Source organism: Geotrypetes seraphini, chromosome 3 (genome assembly GCF_902459505.1).
Source record: "Geotrypetes seraphini chromosome 3, aGeoSer1.1, whole genome shotgun sequence".
Taxonomy (NCBI): Eukaryota; Metazoa; Chordata; class Amphibia; order Gymnophiona; family Dermophiidae; genus Geotrypetes; species Geotrypetes seraphini.
In genome coordinates, this window is record NC_047086.1 from 129,795,732 (window position 1) to 129,815,170 (window position 19,439).

A 19,439-nucleotide genomic window follows, 5' to 3' on the forward strand; every position below is an offset into this window, starting at 1 on the left:
TCCTCACACCATCTCCTCATCCATGCATTTATTGATGGTAGTTCCGTCTGCCTCCTCACATCTGCCCTCGGTACCGGTAGGATCTCTGAAAAAGCTATCTTCTGAGTCCTCATCTTCAACTTCCTTCCCAGAATCTTGAACTGTTCGATTAGCGCATTCCTACTGTAGTCTCTCCTGCTGATGTCGTTTGTACCAATGTGGATCATCACTGTAGTCTCTTCCGTCTCTGCTCCTTCTAGGATCCTTTCAATTCTGTCGCCGATGTCTTTTGCTCTTGCTCCTGGGAGGTAGGTCACTAGTCGATCCTTTCTCCCTCCTACTTGCCTTAGGATTGAGTCTCCCACTAGGATCGCAGACTTTCCTTTTTTCAGTTTTCGCTCCGGCCACAGGTCTGTGTCCTCGGTGTGCTTTGCTGCTTCCTCTTCTAGGCATCGACAAGACCTTGCCTCCCCTTCCTGCGGGATACCTCTATGGGCTTCTTCTTCCTTGGTGTCAGATTGATCTTGTTCTCCATTTCATGTGTGTGTATCAGTCTTCCCTATGTATACAATTCTGGAGGCTGCACCTTCAAAAAGATATGAAAAGGATGGAGTTGATCCAAAGGAAGGCTTCTAAAATGTTATGTGGTCTTTGTGATAAGGCATATGGGGACAGACTTAAAGATCTCAAGCTGTATACTTTGAAGGAAAGGTGGGAGAGGAAAGATATGATAGAGATGTTTAAATACCTACGCAATATAAATGTGCATGAGTCGAGTCTCTTTCATTTGAAAGGAAACTTTGCAATGAGAGGGCATAGGATGAAGTTAATAGGTGTAATCTGAGGAATTACTTTTTAACGGAAAGGGTAGTAGATGCATGGAACAGGAATAGGCACGTGGGATCTTTCAGAGAGAGAAAGAGATAATGGTTACTGCGGATGGGCAGACTAGATGGGCCATTTGGCCTTTATCTGCCATCATGTTTCTATGTTAATTCCTTGCGTTATATAATTCAACTTAGTAAAGAGGGCCCCAAGGTGGCTTGTCCAGTGTTGTAGAGATTATCAGAGGGTGCAAGAACTGGGTAATGCACTGTTCTAATTATTACAGAACCTTCACTGAATTTAAAAAAACAACTGCAATCCGCCAAACAACGTTCCTACTTCCACTTCATACCGAGACACTGGAATCAACTGCCCCTGCAGATCAGATCCCTTGAAGGACTCCTCAGCTTTAAGAAAGCAATAAAAACATACTTCTTCACCTAATTCCCCTGCCCATGACCAATGGATTACAAAGAAATGTATATTGGTAATAGACCCTCAGTATATGTCACGTTAGGATAAAAAAAATTTGTATTGAAAAATCTTGCACTGTAACTATGGCAAATTGTAACTTGTAACTGTATATTATGTTTATCCACAATGAATATGCAGGAGAGAAAGATTTGCATAACAAGAAGGCAGTGCAGGCAAATTTCCCTCATGCATATTCATTGTGGATATCATGAAAATCTGGCTTGCCTGTAGATCTTGAGGACCGGACTTGGGCAACCCTGATTTATATACTACTTATATCCTAAGTGGTTTACATTCAGGAACTTTATCATATTTCTCTATCTGTCCCAGCAGGCTCAAACACTATCTAGTGTACCTGGGGCAATGAGGGGATTAAGTGACTTGACCAAGGTCACAAGGAGCAGCGAGGGATTTGAACCCACAACCTAAGGGAGCTAAGGCTGTAGATCAGGGGTGTCCAACCTGTGGCCTGAGAGCCGCATGCGGCCCCGTGAAGTATTTTGTGCAGCCCTTGTCAAGGTCAATGCAGTCAGGGCAGGATTAATTCGTCGAAGGCCCCTAGGCACACGAGTACACTGGGCCCCCATGCCCGCCCCGCCCCACCCCACCATACGACAGGCGGAAACAGAAAGCTGCGTCAGAGGGAAGCTTTGGGCAAGCAGCACCGCTTGCACAATTACAGTTCCCATTGCCTTTCTTACCTGTGTTGCTTGCTTGTTTTACTTTCCGTCGATTGGAGGGGGGGCCATGTTGCCGATCGGGGTGGAGCCCACGTTGCCAATCGGGGGAGCCTGCGTTGCCGATCGATGCTGGAGGGGCCCATCACCGTTTGGAAAAAACAATGTAGATGCCCTTCTTCATCAGGCCCCCTTGACCATTTCGGGCCCTAGGCACGCGCCTACTTGGCTTATTGGTTAATCCTGCCCTGGATGCAGTGTTTTCCTCTGTTGCCCACGGGTGTTTACCGTCTTGCCAGCTCCCTCCTCTGTCTTGCTGCAGCGTTTGCGTGTTAGTGCGCCCCAGAAACATTTTTTTTGGCCAGTACGGCCCAAGGAAGCCAAAAGGTTGGACACCCCTGCTATAGATCTTACCACTGCGCCACACATCTCTGGCTGGGTATTCATCAAACTGGGGACCCAGTTGCAGATATAACTTGGTGTCTGGGCAATTTCAAAGTAGTATTCAGATAGAGAATCAAAGAAGCAGGTTAAAAAGCAAAATTGTCTTTGAAATACGGTTCCAGCTGATAGAGCAGAAGTTCCCTTTGAAGTGTTTAATTTGCCTCTTCTTGAATTCAAAATGGTTTGATATATTTAGATAGCACATCTACTTGCATTTTGATGTTGTAGACTTTCAGCATGGGTGCTTTCAATTATGCAAACACCAACAAAGTTATCAAAACATCACATTTCTGATTTTTATTTAAATATCTTTATTCATTTTAAAGCCAAAAATAAGTGCAACATATTATACAGACATTTTACAGTTTAACAGCACTTAAATTCTATCAAATTATATTTTATGACAAATACATATATCATCCCCCCTTTCTAAATAACCAATAATTGCACTCAAATTAAAAGTATCCCCCCACCCACCCTGGATGTGTATGATCCAAGGGCAAAATCAACAATCACTCCTTACAGAATTTTATCAATGGCTCCCAAACATCCATAAATTTCCTATAATGTCCCTGTTGTGTGGCCATCATACGTTCCATTTTAAAAGTGTTGGGAGCAGCGCAGAGCATTCAGCATGCTGGCCTGCACTAAAAAACTGCTATCGTGGTTTTTATTTTAAAAAAAACAACAAAAGAACAACTGGTTACTGAACTGCATATTGATATTATCTTGGTAAGTGGAAGCTCCTTTCAGGTTCCATTCCAGACTACTCTGACATTGGGTTTAAAAAAGGTTTGGACAAGTTCCTGGAGGAAAAATCCATAGTCTGCTATTGCGACAGACATGGGGGCAGCCACTGCTTGCCCTGGGATCAGTAGCATGGAATGTTGCTACTATTTGGATTTCTGCCAGGTACTTGTGACTTGGATTGGCCATTGTCTTGAAGTTGAAAAAGACAGAGGTTCTATTTGTGGGGAATGATGAAGTATTATTGAATATGAGAAAGTTGGAGGTGCAGGGTGTGACTCTAACACTGTCACCATATGTTAAAATGCTAGGGGTATATTTGGATTCAAAGCTCAAAATGCATGAACACATATCACAAACGGTTAAAGGGACCTTTTTCAGTTAAGATTGCTATTGAGGGTAAAATCGATGATGACAGTATCTGATTTTCGGACTGTAATTCAGTGTATGGTGATCGTCAGGCTAGAGATCTGTAATTCCATGTTACTAGGCATTGCAAAATGCTGAATAAAAGCGTTACAGGTAGTGCAAAATGCTGCTGCCTGTATGATCACAGGAATAGCTTGGAATGATCCTATTATGCCAATATTGAGAAGTTTACATTGGTTACCAACTCAATTGAGAATTGAATACAAGATTTTGACAATTGTTCACCAGGTAATTTATGGGGTGACGCCTTTGTACCTGAGGCAGCTCTTGAAGCAGTATGTACCTTTAGAAGTTTGAGATCTCAATTCACAATGAAGTTATTGACTTAGATGAAACACATTATTTAAGAGCACAAGTAACAGCTATTTCGGTCGTTGGTCCACATTTATGGAACACTTTGTCAGGGTGCTTAAGATTATGCAAAGAGAAAAATGTTATTTAAGAGGCAATTGAAAACCTTTTTATGGGCCAAAGCTTTTTGCTAGCTCTGTATAATATTGCATTTTATGATTCATTGAGGATGAACATTTTTACAAGCATTATGCTAGTTATAGCGATAATATGTGGAAGAATAGAATAGGATGCATGCATAATAACATGTTTGAGTATGTACTGAATATGTATGTTTTCTACTGTTGCCTGCTTAGGTGTTAAGTGGGGGATGAAATTTTAAAAATAAATAAATAAAATTGTAGAAAAAGGATACTAGGCTAGATGGACCATTATTAGTCTGTCTGAGCCAGTATGGCTATTCTTGCTTTCGTATGTTCTTCCAAGGCATGCACAAATGTGTACATGTAGTTTGTGTATATCAGTGGTTCCCAACCCTGTCCTGGAGGACCACCAGGCCAATCGGGTTTTCAGGCTAGCCCTAATGAATATGCATGAGAGAGATTTGCATATAATGGAAGTGAGAGGCATGCAAATCTCTCTCATGCATATTCATTAGGGCTAGCCTGAAAACCCGATTGGCCTGGTGGTCCTCCAGGACAGGGTTGGGAACCACTGGTGTATATAAGGGTGTATGTTATAAAATAAATATGTACATTACAACTATTGCCCCTTGCTTTGCCTCACTATACCCCCTAGGAATACCTCTGCATGATTCATATAAATGGATGGTCTTACAGACAAGTGAGCTAACCCTTTTTTTGTAACCTGAGGTGATTGGCCAATTGTCCTTGTAGGCAATGGGGATAGCCTGTTCAATCACATGCAAAAATCTGTGAAATGCATTGGTTTTTTTAGCTTAGCCAACTTGTACATGGGTAAATATTTGACATCTTGATGCACTAGATCAGGGGTAGGCAATTCCGGTCCTCGAGAGCCGGAGCCAGGTCAGGTTTTCAGGATATCCACAATAAATATGCGTGAGATAGATTTGCATCTCAAGGAGGCAGTGCATGCAAATCCATCTTATACATATTCATTGTGGATAACCTAAAAACCTGACCTGGCTCCGGCTCTTGAGGACCGGAATTGCCTACCCCTGCACTAGATCAAAAAAGCTGTAAATTGAAAAACTAGAGGGTTAGCCCTCTTGTCCGTAAGACCATCCAAATGTATGTTTGCTCTTGTTGATATGTGTACTTGTATGTACGTTTACACCAGCACCGTTTTATGACTGACATTTTCCATGTCGGCTCAAGTGGGCTGCTATATAATTCCCTGGGTATACCCCCCCCTGTATAAAGCAGGCATACAGACACATAAGGCTGAATCTTCACTGCATTCACTGCTTAACCGAATCTCTGTATTTAGCACTGCTGCTCAAATAAGCTGAATACCTCTACCAAACTGATCATTTATGGCAGTGCCTTTGTTTCAGCCCTATCCAGGCCCACAATTCTGCCGTTAGTAAATCTATCTATGCCTTGGTCCTGCTCATGGACACATGTATTTTGTTCTGTGATCCTTCTCATGGACCCCAGGATTACTGCAAATGTGGCTGCAAGCTCTGCCTTGACCTCTCTCCCTTCCAGAGGTGACACTTTATTGTGAGACTTGCTGTAGGAGAGCACTTAAGGAGCAGGATGTGCTTCTTAGTGTGCTCCTTCTTGAGTCTCCTGACTGCACCTTTCATATGAAATTTTATTTATGTTACCTTCTTGGCTTCTCACCTGATGTTTGATTTCTGGCTATTTAATATCCCCCGTTCCTGTTATCTTCGGCCATAGAAGACCGCATTAAAGCCAGGTAAACTGGCTTCATACACTTGTTCAAGTGCACACACCCTCATCAAAGGTTGTGCTTCTCTTTGGCCTTAAGGATTTTTCATTTGTACAAATGGGCCTTCTTACTGTTTGCTCGCTTTGAAACAAATATACTGTGGTTCAGGACCGACTAGTGAACCAAACATTGGATCTATTCTGCCTGAATAAAACCTGGGACTCTGAGAATGAAGCCTAATTATTTGTTTGTTACTTTTACCAAGTTAACAGAGAACACAAGAGAAAAGGTGGGTTAGTTAATAGGTTGTGGGGTTTTGTTTTGGGTTGTTTTGTTTTTTGCTTTTTTCAGTTGAATGCTTAGCATTTTGCCTCACAACGCCCCCTCCTACAGATTTCCTCCATGTCTATCTTGCATTTCTATCTGATCTACTGGATTTGATATCCTTTCAGTCCCTTAACCTTTCTACTCATACTTCGAGTGATTTTAATATCCCTTTGGATAATCCTGTCACCAAGGCAAAGAAGGATTTATAGCTGCTATCTAAGATTTAGGCTCCATACAATTGGCATGTGTGCCATCCCCACTTTGCCGGGTATACCTTAGATCTTATATTTACATTGGAGCACTTGTCTGATCAGCTTAATAATTTATCCTCCAAGTCCTTACCTTGAACTGAACACTTTTTAATCTTACTTATATTGGACCACTCATTTCCTGAGACAGCATCTGCTTATGTAATGAGATCAACTAGGAATTTGCATGTTTCAAGAGGGCTCTACTTCCAGATTATATCCAATTTTGTGATAGATTTTCTACCATTCCTTTAGAGACAGGCTGTTAACTGGCATAAGATCTTGAGAGCTTCTTTGATAAAACAGCACCCATCAAAGAATACCATATACCTGCATGCAATAAGGACTTAGTCCTAAAAAAACATAAAACATCAAAACAGCTTAGGCAGGCTGAATGTGCATGGCACAAGGGAAAATCCCTGCCCTTGTTGCCATTCTGCAAAGAAAAGGCTAAGAATTATTCCTGAGCTATCAAGTCTGCTGAATTTGAACACGTAGATACTAAAGTACATGATATTGCTGGACATCTTAGGGCTCCTTTTACAAAGCTGCGATAAATTGCCACGCGTGCTAGATGCTAACGCCAGCATTGAGCTGGCATTAGTTCTAGCCGCGTAGGCGGGATTAGCACGTGCTAAAATTCTGTGTGCGCTAAAAATGCTATCGCAGCTTAGTAAAAGGAGCCCTTAATGGAGTTGAAAATAAGATTACTTCATTGCAAAATACTAGTAGTATGGCTGCTATAAAAGTTTATTTCTACATTGTAAGATTGATATGATAGAAAATAAAAGGAAGTAGAATCTCAGATTCCTTAATTTTCCAATAATTCATTACCTTTCAGCAGAAATTCTGGTAAGAAAATATTTTAAGGAAGTCCTTTGTCAAATTCTGAAAAAAATGATTTTGGTTAAATGTTATTATGTATCAACAAGAAAGGTCAAGTAAGTTCAGGAGAGTGCCGATCTGACTCCATTTTTGGACTGATTCCATCCGTGCTAGGGCCACTCTCATGATAACTTTCCTTCTTGACTGGAATACAACTTCTATTTTAAGAGCTTACTTTAAAATAAAAGAAATGCTTTGCTGTAGGAAAACCAAATAGATTTTTCCAGAACACTAAAGTATTAAGGAAAGCCTTTTTGGCTTTGAAGAGGCAAGTATTGGCACTGAGTGCTACTTTTTTTTCTGGTTCCCCTGTAAGTGTTATATTACGAAGAGGGTGTTGAAAAGTTCTCAGCCCAACCGACCAACTTCCTAAATTCTGAGCTAGATAATTAAGACATTAATTTCCTCTAGGGGGGTAAAGTCGACGGGGTGGGTCATTAGAGTGGGCAGACTTGATGGGCTATGGCCCTTTTCTGCCGTCATTTTTCTATGTTTCTATGTTATTTCTTTAGAATATGGCTAAACTCCTCTTATGATGTGGACTATGTTGGATTAAGATTTTCTTTTCCTTTTTTTTAATGTTTACTGCTTCTTTTTCCTTTTTGATAGAAAAATTAATATTACTGTATTTCCCATTGTTATGTACAAGTGAGTAAAATAATGTATTGTTTAAAAATTGATTAAAAAAAAAAAAAAAAAAAGAACAGGCTAATACTTATTCCTGAGCTATCAAGTCCACAAAAAAAAGACTTGTTTCATCTTTGATTCAATGTTATATGAACAGTGTAGCATGCAGCAGAGTTTGAATCTTTGTCCAAGTACAATTTGGCATGATCACACAACAGTGTGATGTGTGTCGGTTGATATGGCACAGTGTAACCCACAGATTGGACTGGCCACTGTCAAAGAGAGAACTCTGGGCTTAATGGACTTTGGCCTGACTCAGTATGGCTTTTGTTGACAAGTGCCATCCCAAGTTTGTTTATGTTAGATTCTTGGTACACCATCTTTTTATAATCAAGCTAAAGCTATATTGCATACAGGTACTGAGCTCCAGGCATTAGATCAGTTTCAGGATAACCCAAACTCCTGACTAAACTAATTGGATACAATCTTATCCTGTCCAAACTAATTAACCTCATCACCCTCATCAACCAACAGCAGCAGAACTGTTTAATACGTGTTATCTGGAGATGTTATGCAGCCAACCTTGTAGCTCATATTGAGATTCTGGCTCCCTGACAGCAGAAAATGTGTGATTAAATATTTTTCCTTCTGCTGATATGCATGTAGAGAGTTATGAAGATGACCAAAGAAGTATGCAAATAATATTTGGAGGGAGGGGGAGAATATCCTCAGTAGAGAGAGAATGAGAGGGAGGTGGGATGATAACCAGAGGGAGGAGCCTCAGGAGGAAGCAGGGAAGAAAGGAGAAGGAAGGGGCAAAATTATCTGGAGAAAGGAAGTGAGAAGGAGAAAATAATTTCTAGGACAGAGGAGGCATGAAGGAGGAGAGAACACTGTCTGGAGGGAAGATGTTATTGAGAAGGGGGAAGATTGTGCGGATGCAATGTGGTGATGTCACATGCACGCACGTGTGCGTGAGATGTCGTCGCATTGCAGATGACCAGACTGAGGGGCGGAGCTAAAGGTGGGGCTAGGGGCAAGGCTGGGGCATAGCGTTGGCGTAACGTGGCAGGGATGGGTAGAACTGGCCATGCCTGGGGGCGGGTCTAGGGGGTCTGGATTTTACCTATGCAAAATCTGGTAACCCTGAAGAAATCCTGAAGAAAGCCATAGCATGATGGCTGAAACGTTGCTTCTACCTGCCTATACTCAGCAAGATCCAAACAACTGCAACATTTATGACGCCAGCAGCTGAAGCCTAAGAGAATAGTGGGGGGTTGCAGTGGCGTACCTAGGGTATGTGGCACCCGGGGCACATCATTTTTTGACACCCCCCCAATGTAAAAAAATATTTTTTGTAATGACCATGAAACGGAATAAATGGTCAGAATAGAAACAGGCAGTGAAAATTTTCTTATATTCCAAACATAACATACCATAAATTATGTCTGAATTGTCATGACATCAGAAGTACATATGGAGTAGTTGCAGGTGATGCTTGGGACAGTTCTGATTGTGTTAGTTCGGTTTTATGTGTTTTTTGAATAGAAGGGTTTTTATTTCTTTTTGAAGGTTTTGCAGTCTGTGGTCGATGTCAATTGGTAGTAGAGTTGGGGGTCGAGTGTTGCAGCTCGAATGGCTAGGAGGTTGTCGAACAGTTTTTTTTCTTTTGACGTTTTTGGTTGGAGGGTGTGTGAATGGTGCGTGAGTTCTCCTATGTCTGTTTGAAGTGGATTGAATTATTTAGCTGAAGAAATTAGTTACCCCCTCATCCCACACACATTAATTCTCTTCCATTTTTGTTCCCATTATAAAAAACACTGATAAGTTCCCAGAAAAAAAATACATTAAAATAAGAAGTGAAAACAAAGGCCCCTACAGATGAGAACATAACATAAGAATAGCCTAACTGGGTCAGACCAATGGTCCATCATGCCCAGTAGCCCATTCTCATGGTAGCCAATCCAGGACACTAATACCTGGTCAAAACCCAAAGAGTAGCAACATTCCATGCTGCCGATCCAGGGCAAGCAGACACTTCCCCCATGTCTTAATAACAGATTATGGACTTTTCCTCCAGGAATTTGTCCAAATCTTTCTTAAAACCAGCTACACTATCTGCTTTTACCATAACTTCTGGCCACTTCATTTTTAAGTTTAGATCTTTCCTTTCAAACAGAGACCTTGCTAGATGTCAAATACAGCACAAGGTAACTTCACATGGACTTAGCTGTGCAGGAAATGTGAATCTCCTCATACACCCACCATATAGTGCAAAAATGTGCAAAGGTCTGTTTTTTTCTTTCGATCACTACATAGCCTAATGCCACACAAACAGCGCTGTTACAAACATATTCTGTAGGTCAATGCTAAGGATAACAAAGTTTCCTTCCTTGGACCAGAAGGAGATACTGATAAACCACTGGAAGAGATCCCAAAACAACACCCAAAGACCCACTCAGTGTGTGAACCAGTTGAGTGGAGTGGACTAACTAGGGGGTGGAAATGGGCCCGGAGTTTGCTCAGCAGAATTTCCCAGACCACCTCTTCCTCTCAACACATTGACACGCTGCCACCACCACCACTAGGAACACCTCACTGGGTAGGCCAGCTATGCTATAAACTTTATAAAACACATTATTATATTTTCTTATAAAGCACATATTTTAACTGAACTCTCTGACATCCTCAGCCTTTCCATTCACAAAAATAGAAGGAAGAAAAGTTCCCATTTCCTGCTGTCTCATGTCCCCGGTCTATACAATATTTTTTTCAGCAGACCCTTCAAAAGTCTGACCAAATCCTCGTTTCACTTGCATTATAAAGTACTGAGGATGCCATCTCTCCCCAATCCCAGGTCCTAAAGTCTAAGACAGTAGCGCAAACTAATGCTGCCAGATTCAGGAAAAAAAATTTTGATTCGATTCAGCCTATTGAATTGGTTTTTCAATTCGATTTTCCTGCCCAGTTGGGTGATTTTTTTCATAACTCCTGGTGGGTTTTATAGCTTTTTCACCCCCTTTGGCTTCTCCTAACCACACTGGCGCTGTGGTGTAAATAAAATAAAGAAACAAAAAGGACTTTTCCTCTCTCTGTTAAATCCTAGCTCACATTTGCAGACCAACACCAGCTCTGGCAGGATACACATTTCAAATCTGACATATTATAATCACAAAACAGAAAATAAAATTAATTTTTCTACCTTTTGTTGTCTGGTTATATTTCAAATCTTGTTGGTCCAAGGCTCTGGTTTTCTTCTGATAACTTGCTTGCCAGGGTCTCCTTCTTTCTTCTTTCTGCATGCTAACCATCCATCTGCCAACTCTGTCCTCCCTTTCCATTTCCCTTCCCTCCCCAGGAAGTCTGGTATCTTTCCTTTTTTTCATCTCCCTTCACAGATCCACCTTTTCTTTACTACCCTTTCATCCGGCATCTCTCCCTCCTTCCCCACCACCCCAGAGTCCACCTTTCTTTTCCCAATTACCCTCCTATCCAGTATCTCTATCACTCCTCCACACCATCCCTTGTGTCCAATTTCCCTTCCTTTCTGTTCCTTCCCTCCCTAAATCCCATGGTCCATCATTTCTCTCCCTCTCCTCTATTTTCAGACCCATTATTTCTTCCTCCCCCCAAAGTTTGGCATATGCACGTCTCTTTGAACACCCCCTTCCCTCCGTGTACTTCTAAACTAGGGTCCCCCCCAAAGGCCTGTCCCCCCTTAAAGGCCTGCACCCCCCTTGTAGGCCTGTCCCCCCCTTGAAGGCCTGCCTGCCTGTCTCCCCCTTGTAGGCCTGTCCCCCCTTGTAGGCCTGCCTGTCTGTCCCCCCTTGAAGGCCTGCACCCCCCCAAAGGCCTGTCCCCCCTTAAAGGCCTGCACCCCCCTTGTAGGCCTGTCCCCCCCTTGAAGGCCTGCCTGCCTGTCTCCCCCTTGTAGGCCTGTCCCCCCTTGTAGGCCTGCCTGTCTGTCCCCCCTTGAAGGCCTGCACCCCCCCAAAGGCCTGCACCCCCCGAAGGCCTGCACCCCCCCGAAGGCCTGTCCCCCCCTTGAAGGCCTGCACCCCCTTGAAGGTCTGCACCCCCCCCTGAAGGCCTGCACCCCCCTTGAAGGCCTGTTCCACCCCCTTGTAGGCCTGTCCCCCCCTTGTAGGCCTGTCCCCCCCTTGAAGGCCTGCCTGCCTGTCCCCCCCTTGAAGGCCTGTCCCCCCCTTGAAGGCCTGTCCCCCCCCTTGAAGGCCTGTACCCCCTTGAAGGTCTGCACCCCCCCCGAAGGCCTGTCCCCCCCTTGAAGGCCTGTCCCACCCCTTTGTAGGCCTGTCCCCCCCTTGAAGGCTGCCTGCCCCCCCCCTTGAAGGCCTGCCTGACCCCCCCTTGAAGGCCTGTCCCTCCCCCTTGAAGGTCTGCACCCCCCCGCAGGCCTGTCACCCCCCCCTTGAAGGCCTGCCTCCCCCCTTGAAGGCCTGTCTGTCCCCCCCCCTTGAAGGCCTGTCCCCCCTTGAAGGCCTGCCTGCCTGCCTGTCACCCCCCTCCCCCTTGAAAGCCTGCCCGGGGTGGTGGTGCCGGCACTGCGCTGTGTGCCCCCCCCAACTCTTCTTGCTGCTTGAGCATCCCCCACTCCCCATGTACCTCTTGAAATGTGGTGCGAGCAACATCTTGCACCTGCTGCTCGTGCTGGCCTCGGCTCTCTTCTGACATCACTTCCTGGTCCCACAACCAGGAAGTGACATCAGAAAGGAGCTGAGGTCAGTGCAAGCAGAAAGTGCAAGATGCTGCTTGCATCAGTGAATATTTATAGAGGTATGCGGAGGGGGGAAGAGGTACCAGTGCTGGTGCCCCCTGCAAAGATGGCATCCAGGGTGGTCCGTCCTGCCCCCCCTTTACCACACCACTAGACACTAATAAAAATATTTGTACAATCACCTCTGGAATCACCCTGAGTCCCACTCATCTGAAAAGTTCATATTCCTATTATACATTTATTCTTTTACAGACAACCTCTCTCTGGTAACACTAGCAAGATTACTATGAAGACGTTCCCAGCTTGGTACCTGGGTAGGACTGTTGCAAGGGTTGGACAAAATGGTAAATCTGAGTCAGACATAGAGTATTGCCTAAATATTCATTGTGGATAGTTACAGAAAACAGAACTGACTGTAGACTTTGAAGGTGGAAGTTATCTATCATGGAATATCATGTGCTGAAAATGCTGGGTCATATCTGTAAACGTAAAAAGCAGAGGTTGACACTAGAGAATGACTCGGGGACAAATTTGTCCCCATCCTCGCAGGAACTCAATTTCCTCGTCCCGTCCCTGCGAGTTTTGTCGCTCTTCCTGTCCCTGCCCCATTCCTGTAAGCTCTGCCTTAACCGCACAAGCCTCGGACACACGATTTTAATGTGTTTGACGTTTGTGCAGATGAGGACGGAGCTTGTAGGAATGGGGCAGGGTTAGGAAAAGAACTCGTGGGGACAGGACGGGAAAATGAGTTCCTGTGGGGACGGGAAAAATTTGTCTCCGTGCGATTCTCTAGTTGACACATCCAGAGTTCAGCAAAGTATTGCAGACATGATAAGCGTGATTTTGATTAAAAGCAAGACATTCCTCTTATGATTACTGGTTGCAGTGTTGCATAGGTTCTGGAAAAAGGGGAGAAGAGAAAAGTGGGGGTAGCTATGCATTTACCTGCTTTGCTAGGATATTGTAACAAGCAGTGTTTCTACACTGCCTGACTGAAGCATAGCAAAACAGAAAAATTCCACTTTCAAGAAATGTCAGGCAGTGAAAAATGACCAGTATATTTATTTACCAAACATAAAAAGCAGACATCAATTATTTTGAGATGTGAATGTGTCTTGATGGTGTGCAGAAGACAAACATTACATACTGCAAGGTAGGTTAAGCAGGTTATAACTCGTAGATCTCCTTCCTTGTCTACAGGCCCACAGAATAATTTTAGCTGTGGCTTAACTGTGAATTTTTTTCCCCCATTTTTGTGAGAAGTGTGAGGCTCTAATAATAGCTTGTCAGCTATTATCAAACTGCCTGCACCAGAGGAAACAGGAAGTCAACATGCACCACTGAGATTGTTAGGCTCGCAAATGACAGTCACTCGGGGGTCATTCTACTGAATGTGCTAGCTCCTTTCAAACTGACACCATCAACTTATCTGAAAAATGTTTATATGCAGCAGCCAGCTACAGGATTGTTGCTCACATTGTTAAGCCTTCAAGTAGAGAAGAATTCCTCTCTATAGGGAGATTGTTTTGTCTGTGACTTCATTTTAACAGACAAATCCAAGAAGATTGCTTTGAAAATTGGGATGTAACAACTGAGGAGGTTGTTGCAAAGGTAGCCTGTTTGTTTACAAAAACAAAAAACTGTGGATACAGATGTTCTGGAGATAATTTATTATACACTGACATATAAAAACATGAAAATGCAATTTAAAAAGTACAATGATAAAAAATACAGTGCTAAAAATCCAACCAGACCCTACACGGTCCGTGTTTCGGCGAACACGCCTTCCTCAGGGGTCCTAAAAGGAAGAGGTAATGATGAATAATGATAAAGAGAAAGATAAAAAGATGGAACGATGTTGTATTCGTGTTTTCTCAGCTTCCCTTTGTTGGGATCTGGGCCTTCTGGTTTGGCTTTAACACATGCTAAACTGTTTGGGGTTTTTTTTTTTTTGTGAACGTGAAACAACTTTAAATTGAATTAGCCACAGTAACTTTACCAGAAGCTGTAGCTGTGGGTTATACAAAATCCAGCAAATGATGCCCAAATTTGGGTGCTAAAGTTAGGTGCCTAGATCGGTGCATCTAGCTGATCTAAGCGCCTAACTTATCTAATTAAAAAGTTTAATCGGTGCCAATAACAGGCAATTAGCACTTTAGAATTAGTTGAAATTAAAAAGAATTGGGTAGTAGGCAGTGGCATAGTCAGAGGGGTTCGGTTGGGGTGCGGTCAGCCCCGGGCGCCGCCTTGGTGAGGGCGCAAGCACACATCTTCCCATCCGATCCCCTGCTCTTTCTCTGCCCCTCCCCCACTGCTGCATGTGCGCGTTGCTTCCCTTCCCCATACCTCTGTAATGTTCCTGGCGCAGGAAGTGATGTCAGAGGAAGAGCCGATGCTGATGCGAGAGCAGCTTGAGGGTTGCCGCTCGCACTAGGAATGTTGCAGAGGTATGGGGGAAGGGAAGCGATGCGCGTGGCAGGAAGGGGCAGAGGAGGAGCGTGTGGAGGTAAGGGGGGGCGGAGAAGAGGGCAGCTGAGGTGCACCACCGCCCCAGTCATCTCTCACCCTCGTTACACCACTGGTAGTAGGTGCCTAATTTGGTAGGTGATTACCAGAAAGTGGTTATGGAGACAGATCATGGGTGGATCATGAGCATGTTTTATATGTAAGCGCCTAAAGTAAATGCTGGTCTCTCTGTGTACCCAATCTCCTCTTTGTTTACCTCTTGTAACACATATTCCTCAGCTCTGTCGGATCTCTACTCTGTATGATATTCCTTATACAATTACTATGTAATCCTAATAACATTGTTAATCCTGAGAACTGTAAATTGGCTGGATCCTCATTAGGTATAGAGCAGGGGTGTCAAAGTCCCTCCTCGTGGGCCGCAATCCAGTCGAGTTTTCAGGATTTCCCCAATGAATATGCATGAGATCTATTTGCATGCATTGCTTTCATTGTATGCTAATAGATCTCATGCATATTCATTGCGGAAATCCTGAAAACCTGACTGGATTGCGGTCCTCGAGGAGGGACTTTGACACCCCTGGTATAGAGCGACCCACAAATTGCAAATTAGATTATAGTGAACTTAGGTGCCAGCATTTACGCCATGTCCCCTTTTCAGATTTAGGCTAAGAAAAACCTGGCATTAATAGGGGGCAACTAAGATTCGGGTGCCTACCGGTGTCCAAGTCCTCTGTAGGCGCTGCTTGGTGCAATTCTATAAATGGTGCCTGATTGAAGATCGATAGGCGCTATGTGCTGTGGTCCTCGGCACCTATGTCTTAGGTGCCATTTGTAGAATCTGGATCCAAGTGCTATTCTATAAAGGGAATGCGTGTTTTAAAGAACAGCATTCAGCACGGATCTGATGCCTAACTTTTGGATGCCGTGCTTAGGTGTAAATGTAGGCACCCAACTTAGGTAAATTCTATAATTTGGTGTCAACTTTTTGAAATGCCTCTAGCATGCTCCTGGCCATAGAAGCATGATGGCAGATAAAGGCAAAATGGCCAATCCAATCTGCCAATCCACAGAATCCACTATCTCCTCCTCTCCCTATTGGCTAAGGCTCTTTACACCTGCATTGTGATGTCATAGAGCTTTAGTAACATAGAAGCATGATGGCAGATAAAGGCCAAATGGCCCATCCAGTCTGCCCATCCGCAGTAACCATTATCTCTTCCTCTCTCTAAGAGATCCCACGTGCCTATCCCAGGCTTTCTTAAATTCAGACACAGTCTCTGTCTCCACAACCTCTTCTGGGAGACTGTCCCATGCATCCACAACCCTTTCTGTAGCAAAGTATTTCCTTAGATACTCCAGAACTTCCTTTCAAATGAAAGAGACTTGACTCATGCACATTTACGCCATGTCCCCTTTTCAGATAAACACTATAACAGCTAGGTGCTGAGCCTTTGAGAATAGCATACAGCGCATTGTACATGTTAATTCTAAGGGCTCCTTTTACGAAGCTGCGTTAGCGGTTTAATGCGCGTAATAGCGCGCGCTAAACTGCCGGCCATGCTAGATGCTAACGCCAGCTTTGAGCTGGCGTTAGTTCTAGCCGGGTAGCGCTAAAACCGCTAACGCAGCTTCGTAAAAGGAGCCTTAAGTGATGCCAGTTAACTGCAATAATAATAATAGCTTTATTTTTATACCAAAATACCTCACGGTTCAGTGCGATTTACAATAAGAAAAAACTACAAAACACACATTACATCAAATATCATACATTAAAAGTACATAAAAACTACAGTTACACATATTTGTCAAAAAGAGAAGTTTTCAATAATTTTCTAAAAGTCTGATAAGATGAGGAAATCGTCAAAACAAAAAAAATCACCAAAACATTTATTCCATTTCCCTGCCTGAAAAGAAAGTGTTTTATCTAGAAACCTTTTTGATATACAACCTTTTATAGAAGGAGAAAATAACAAAAATTGGTTGTTAGCATCTAATTATTGCTAGATTGGCATCTGGTCATTGAATGTTTCACCTTTAATTAAGCTAATTATTTACTGTACTTTGTAGAATAGTGGTGCAATCAGATATTTTTGTGCCCAACATTTAGGTACTCATACTTATGCACGTCCTAGAGGTGGGGGTAAGTGCAAGTGCCGAAGTGCAGCAGATACATGCATAATTTGAGTATTCTCTAAATGGGAGTCCTGCTTATGCCCCGCCTATTCTCCACCCCCTGTGTATGTTCCCCTTGAAATACAGAGGGGGTTGATAATGATATTCAAAGTGAGGCACGGATACTCTTTAAATTGGGATGCTTCTGTTTTAAAATGTTGGCAAGCCTTGTACCAAATTATTTCATTGATCACTTCCTTTTTCATCGATAGAAAATTAATCCTACACAAGCTTGCAACAGTTGCTTTTCCTTCAGTTAAAGGTTGTATCTATAAGCGCTTTTTCCAAAGAATTTTAGCCTACCAGGTTGCGTTATGGGAAAGGAATTTTGGTACACTAATAAAGGATTCTAGTCCTTATCAGGTTTTTAGAAAGGCATTGAAGACTTATTTGTTTGATAAACTTTATAAATGAGTTTATTAATCTGATATTCCTGTATAACTTTCTTATATTGTAAACTACTTTGAACTGAAAGGTACAGTGGTATATAAGTGTATTTTTAAGTTATGTTATGTTAACCAGGCAGGAGAGACTCATGCCCAGTTAAATTGCTTCTGTGGGGCCATCTGCTGATATTCTCTTTTCCTTCTGCTCCCAGTCTAGCTAGACCCTACCATCAGCTGACCCGCTGAGAACTTATGCAGCTCTTCCGTTACAGTTAGTCATGGAAACAGACCTTTTCAAAGAAAGAGGAAGTGAACAGCCACAGGGATACTTCACTCTGTCTCTTATATTGGGAAACAGAGGACTTGCGTACATTACCCATTTCCTGCTTTTTAAGAAGAACTTCTAAGGAATTTTGGCACGTTTTGTTGCCCTGAATGAGGAAGGCAAGACAGCAAATAACACAGTTTTATCCAGCACCTAATATGCACTGTATATTATTAAAAAGACAGAGCTGCCATGACACATGCAGGTAAAGACAGCCAAGTTAATATTCAGCCACTGTGGCCACATATTCAGTGCTAGTATCTGGATTTCGGCTGGTGATATTGAATCAGCTGTCTGGATAGCTAACCAGATAAAGGCGGAGATTCTCAAAAGCTTGCTGTGGAAGCATAACTGGTTGTAGCTCGGCCTCTGATGCTCAAAAGGGTTCTCAGGGGCTTCTACCGATCACGGTAGCAGCCACTGAGAACCCTATACAAATGCATTACAAAGAGTTCATTAGTATTAAAATGACCACCTCTTTTAATGCACGGAAAGGAATGCCTATCTCTTACCGGGCAAAATTTTCCAGCAGGTCTGGAGCTGCCGGTAGCTGTTTGTGCATCTGTTGTGTGAGTGTATGTCCTGTGTTTATGGTCTGAACGCAGCTGTTAGACATGGAACACACACACGCACAACAGCTGCATCATATCGTGGCTGAGAAACAACAAAAACACAAAACAAAAATAAAGCTCTGGAGCTCCCACAATCGGGAACTATACTGGGCATGTGCAGAAGAGCTGTGCCTACCGCTTAGCTCTTGTGCGCAGGCGCCAGGCACATTTCCAGATAGCAGTGAGACAATCAGTGGCACTATCTGGAAAGGGACAATTAAGGAAAATATCTGGATAACAGGAGCAGTTATTTTCCTTTGAATATTGACTCAAATTACCATATGGTATCCACTAGAATGGAGCTAATATTTATATTCTATGCTGAATGTGAAGCACATGTTCATCTGTTGTATGTTGTTCTCTAGTTTTGGTCTCTGCCCAGCACTACATATGAATAGTTTAATTTGAACTTCTCTGTATAATGTCCTTCTCTGTGACACTTGTGTAGGTATACTTACTGTATATGTATTCTTACAGTAACAGTTGGAACATTCTGGATCCCTGCTCCAGATCAGTGCCTCTCAAAGTACTAAGTGGGGAGAGGGTGCTAGTCTGTGGAAACACCAATAGTAGATGTACCCTAAAAACTGGAGAGAAGTATACAGATGAGGGCTGGGAGGTATCCAGTGGTTTCCTTCCCTAGAAAGAGTCCAGTAAAGGAGGACATTTGCCTTCTTACTCAGAAACTACACTTCTCCCTCTGTATTTGAAGTTTCAGCATTCGCGGTTTCAACTACTCACGGTTTTTAGCTTGCTGGCTACTCCCCAAATTACATCAGCTTGCATAGAGAAATTGCTGATTCCAAAGATTTATAGAAAAAAAATCGCTGATTCCCAATACTTTCTTCACCGTGTTTTGCCTCTCCTTCAGGAACAGGCCAGGTCTCCCACCATGTTATTCGCGGTTTCA

The 19,439-nt window shown here is 43.1% G+C and overlaps 1 protein-coding gene across 5 annotated transcripts in view; it reads left to right on the plus strand.

The window, feature by feature from the left end:
- The window catches only part of EFR3B (EFR3 homolog B), a 341,904-nt gene that overhangs the window by 153,201 nt on the left and 169,264 nt on the right, over window positions 1-19,439 (plus strand). For 3 of the 5 annotated variants that reach the window (XM_033939929.1, XM_033939931.1, XM_033939926.1), the window contains exon 2: window positions 17,806-18,123. The exons of the other annotated variants lie outside the window; for them this stretch is intronic. In XM_033939929.1, the coding sequence (XP_033795820.1) occupies window positions 18,111-18,123 (13 nt within the window). In that variant the 5' untranslated portion in view covers window positions 17,806-18,110. The remainder of the gene's footprint in view (window positions 1-17,805; window positions 18,124-19,439) is intronic. 5 annotated transcript variants of the gene reach the window in all.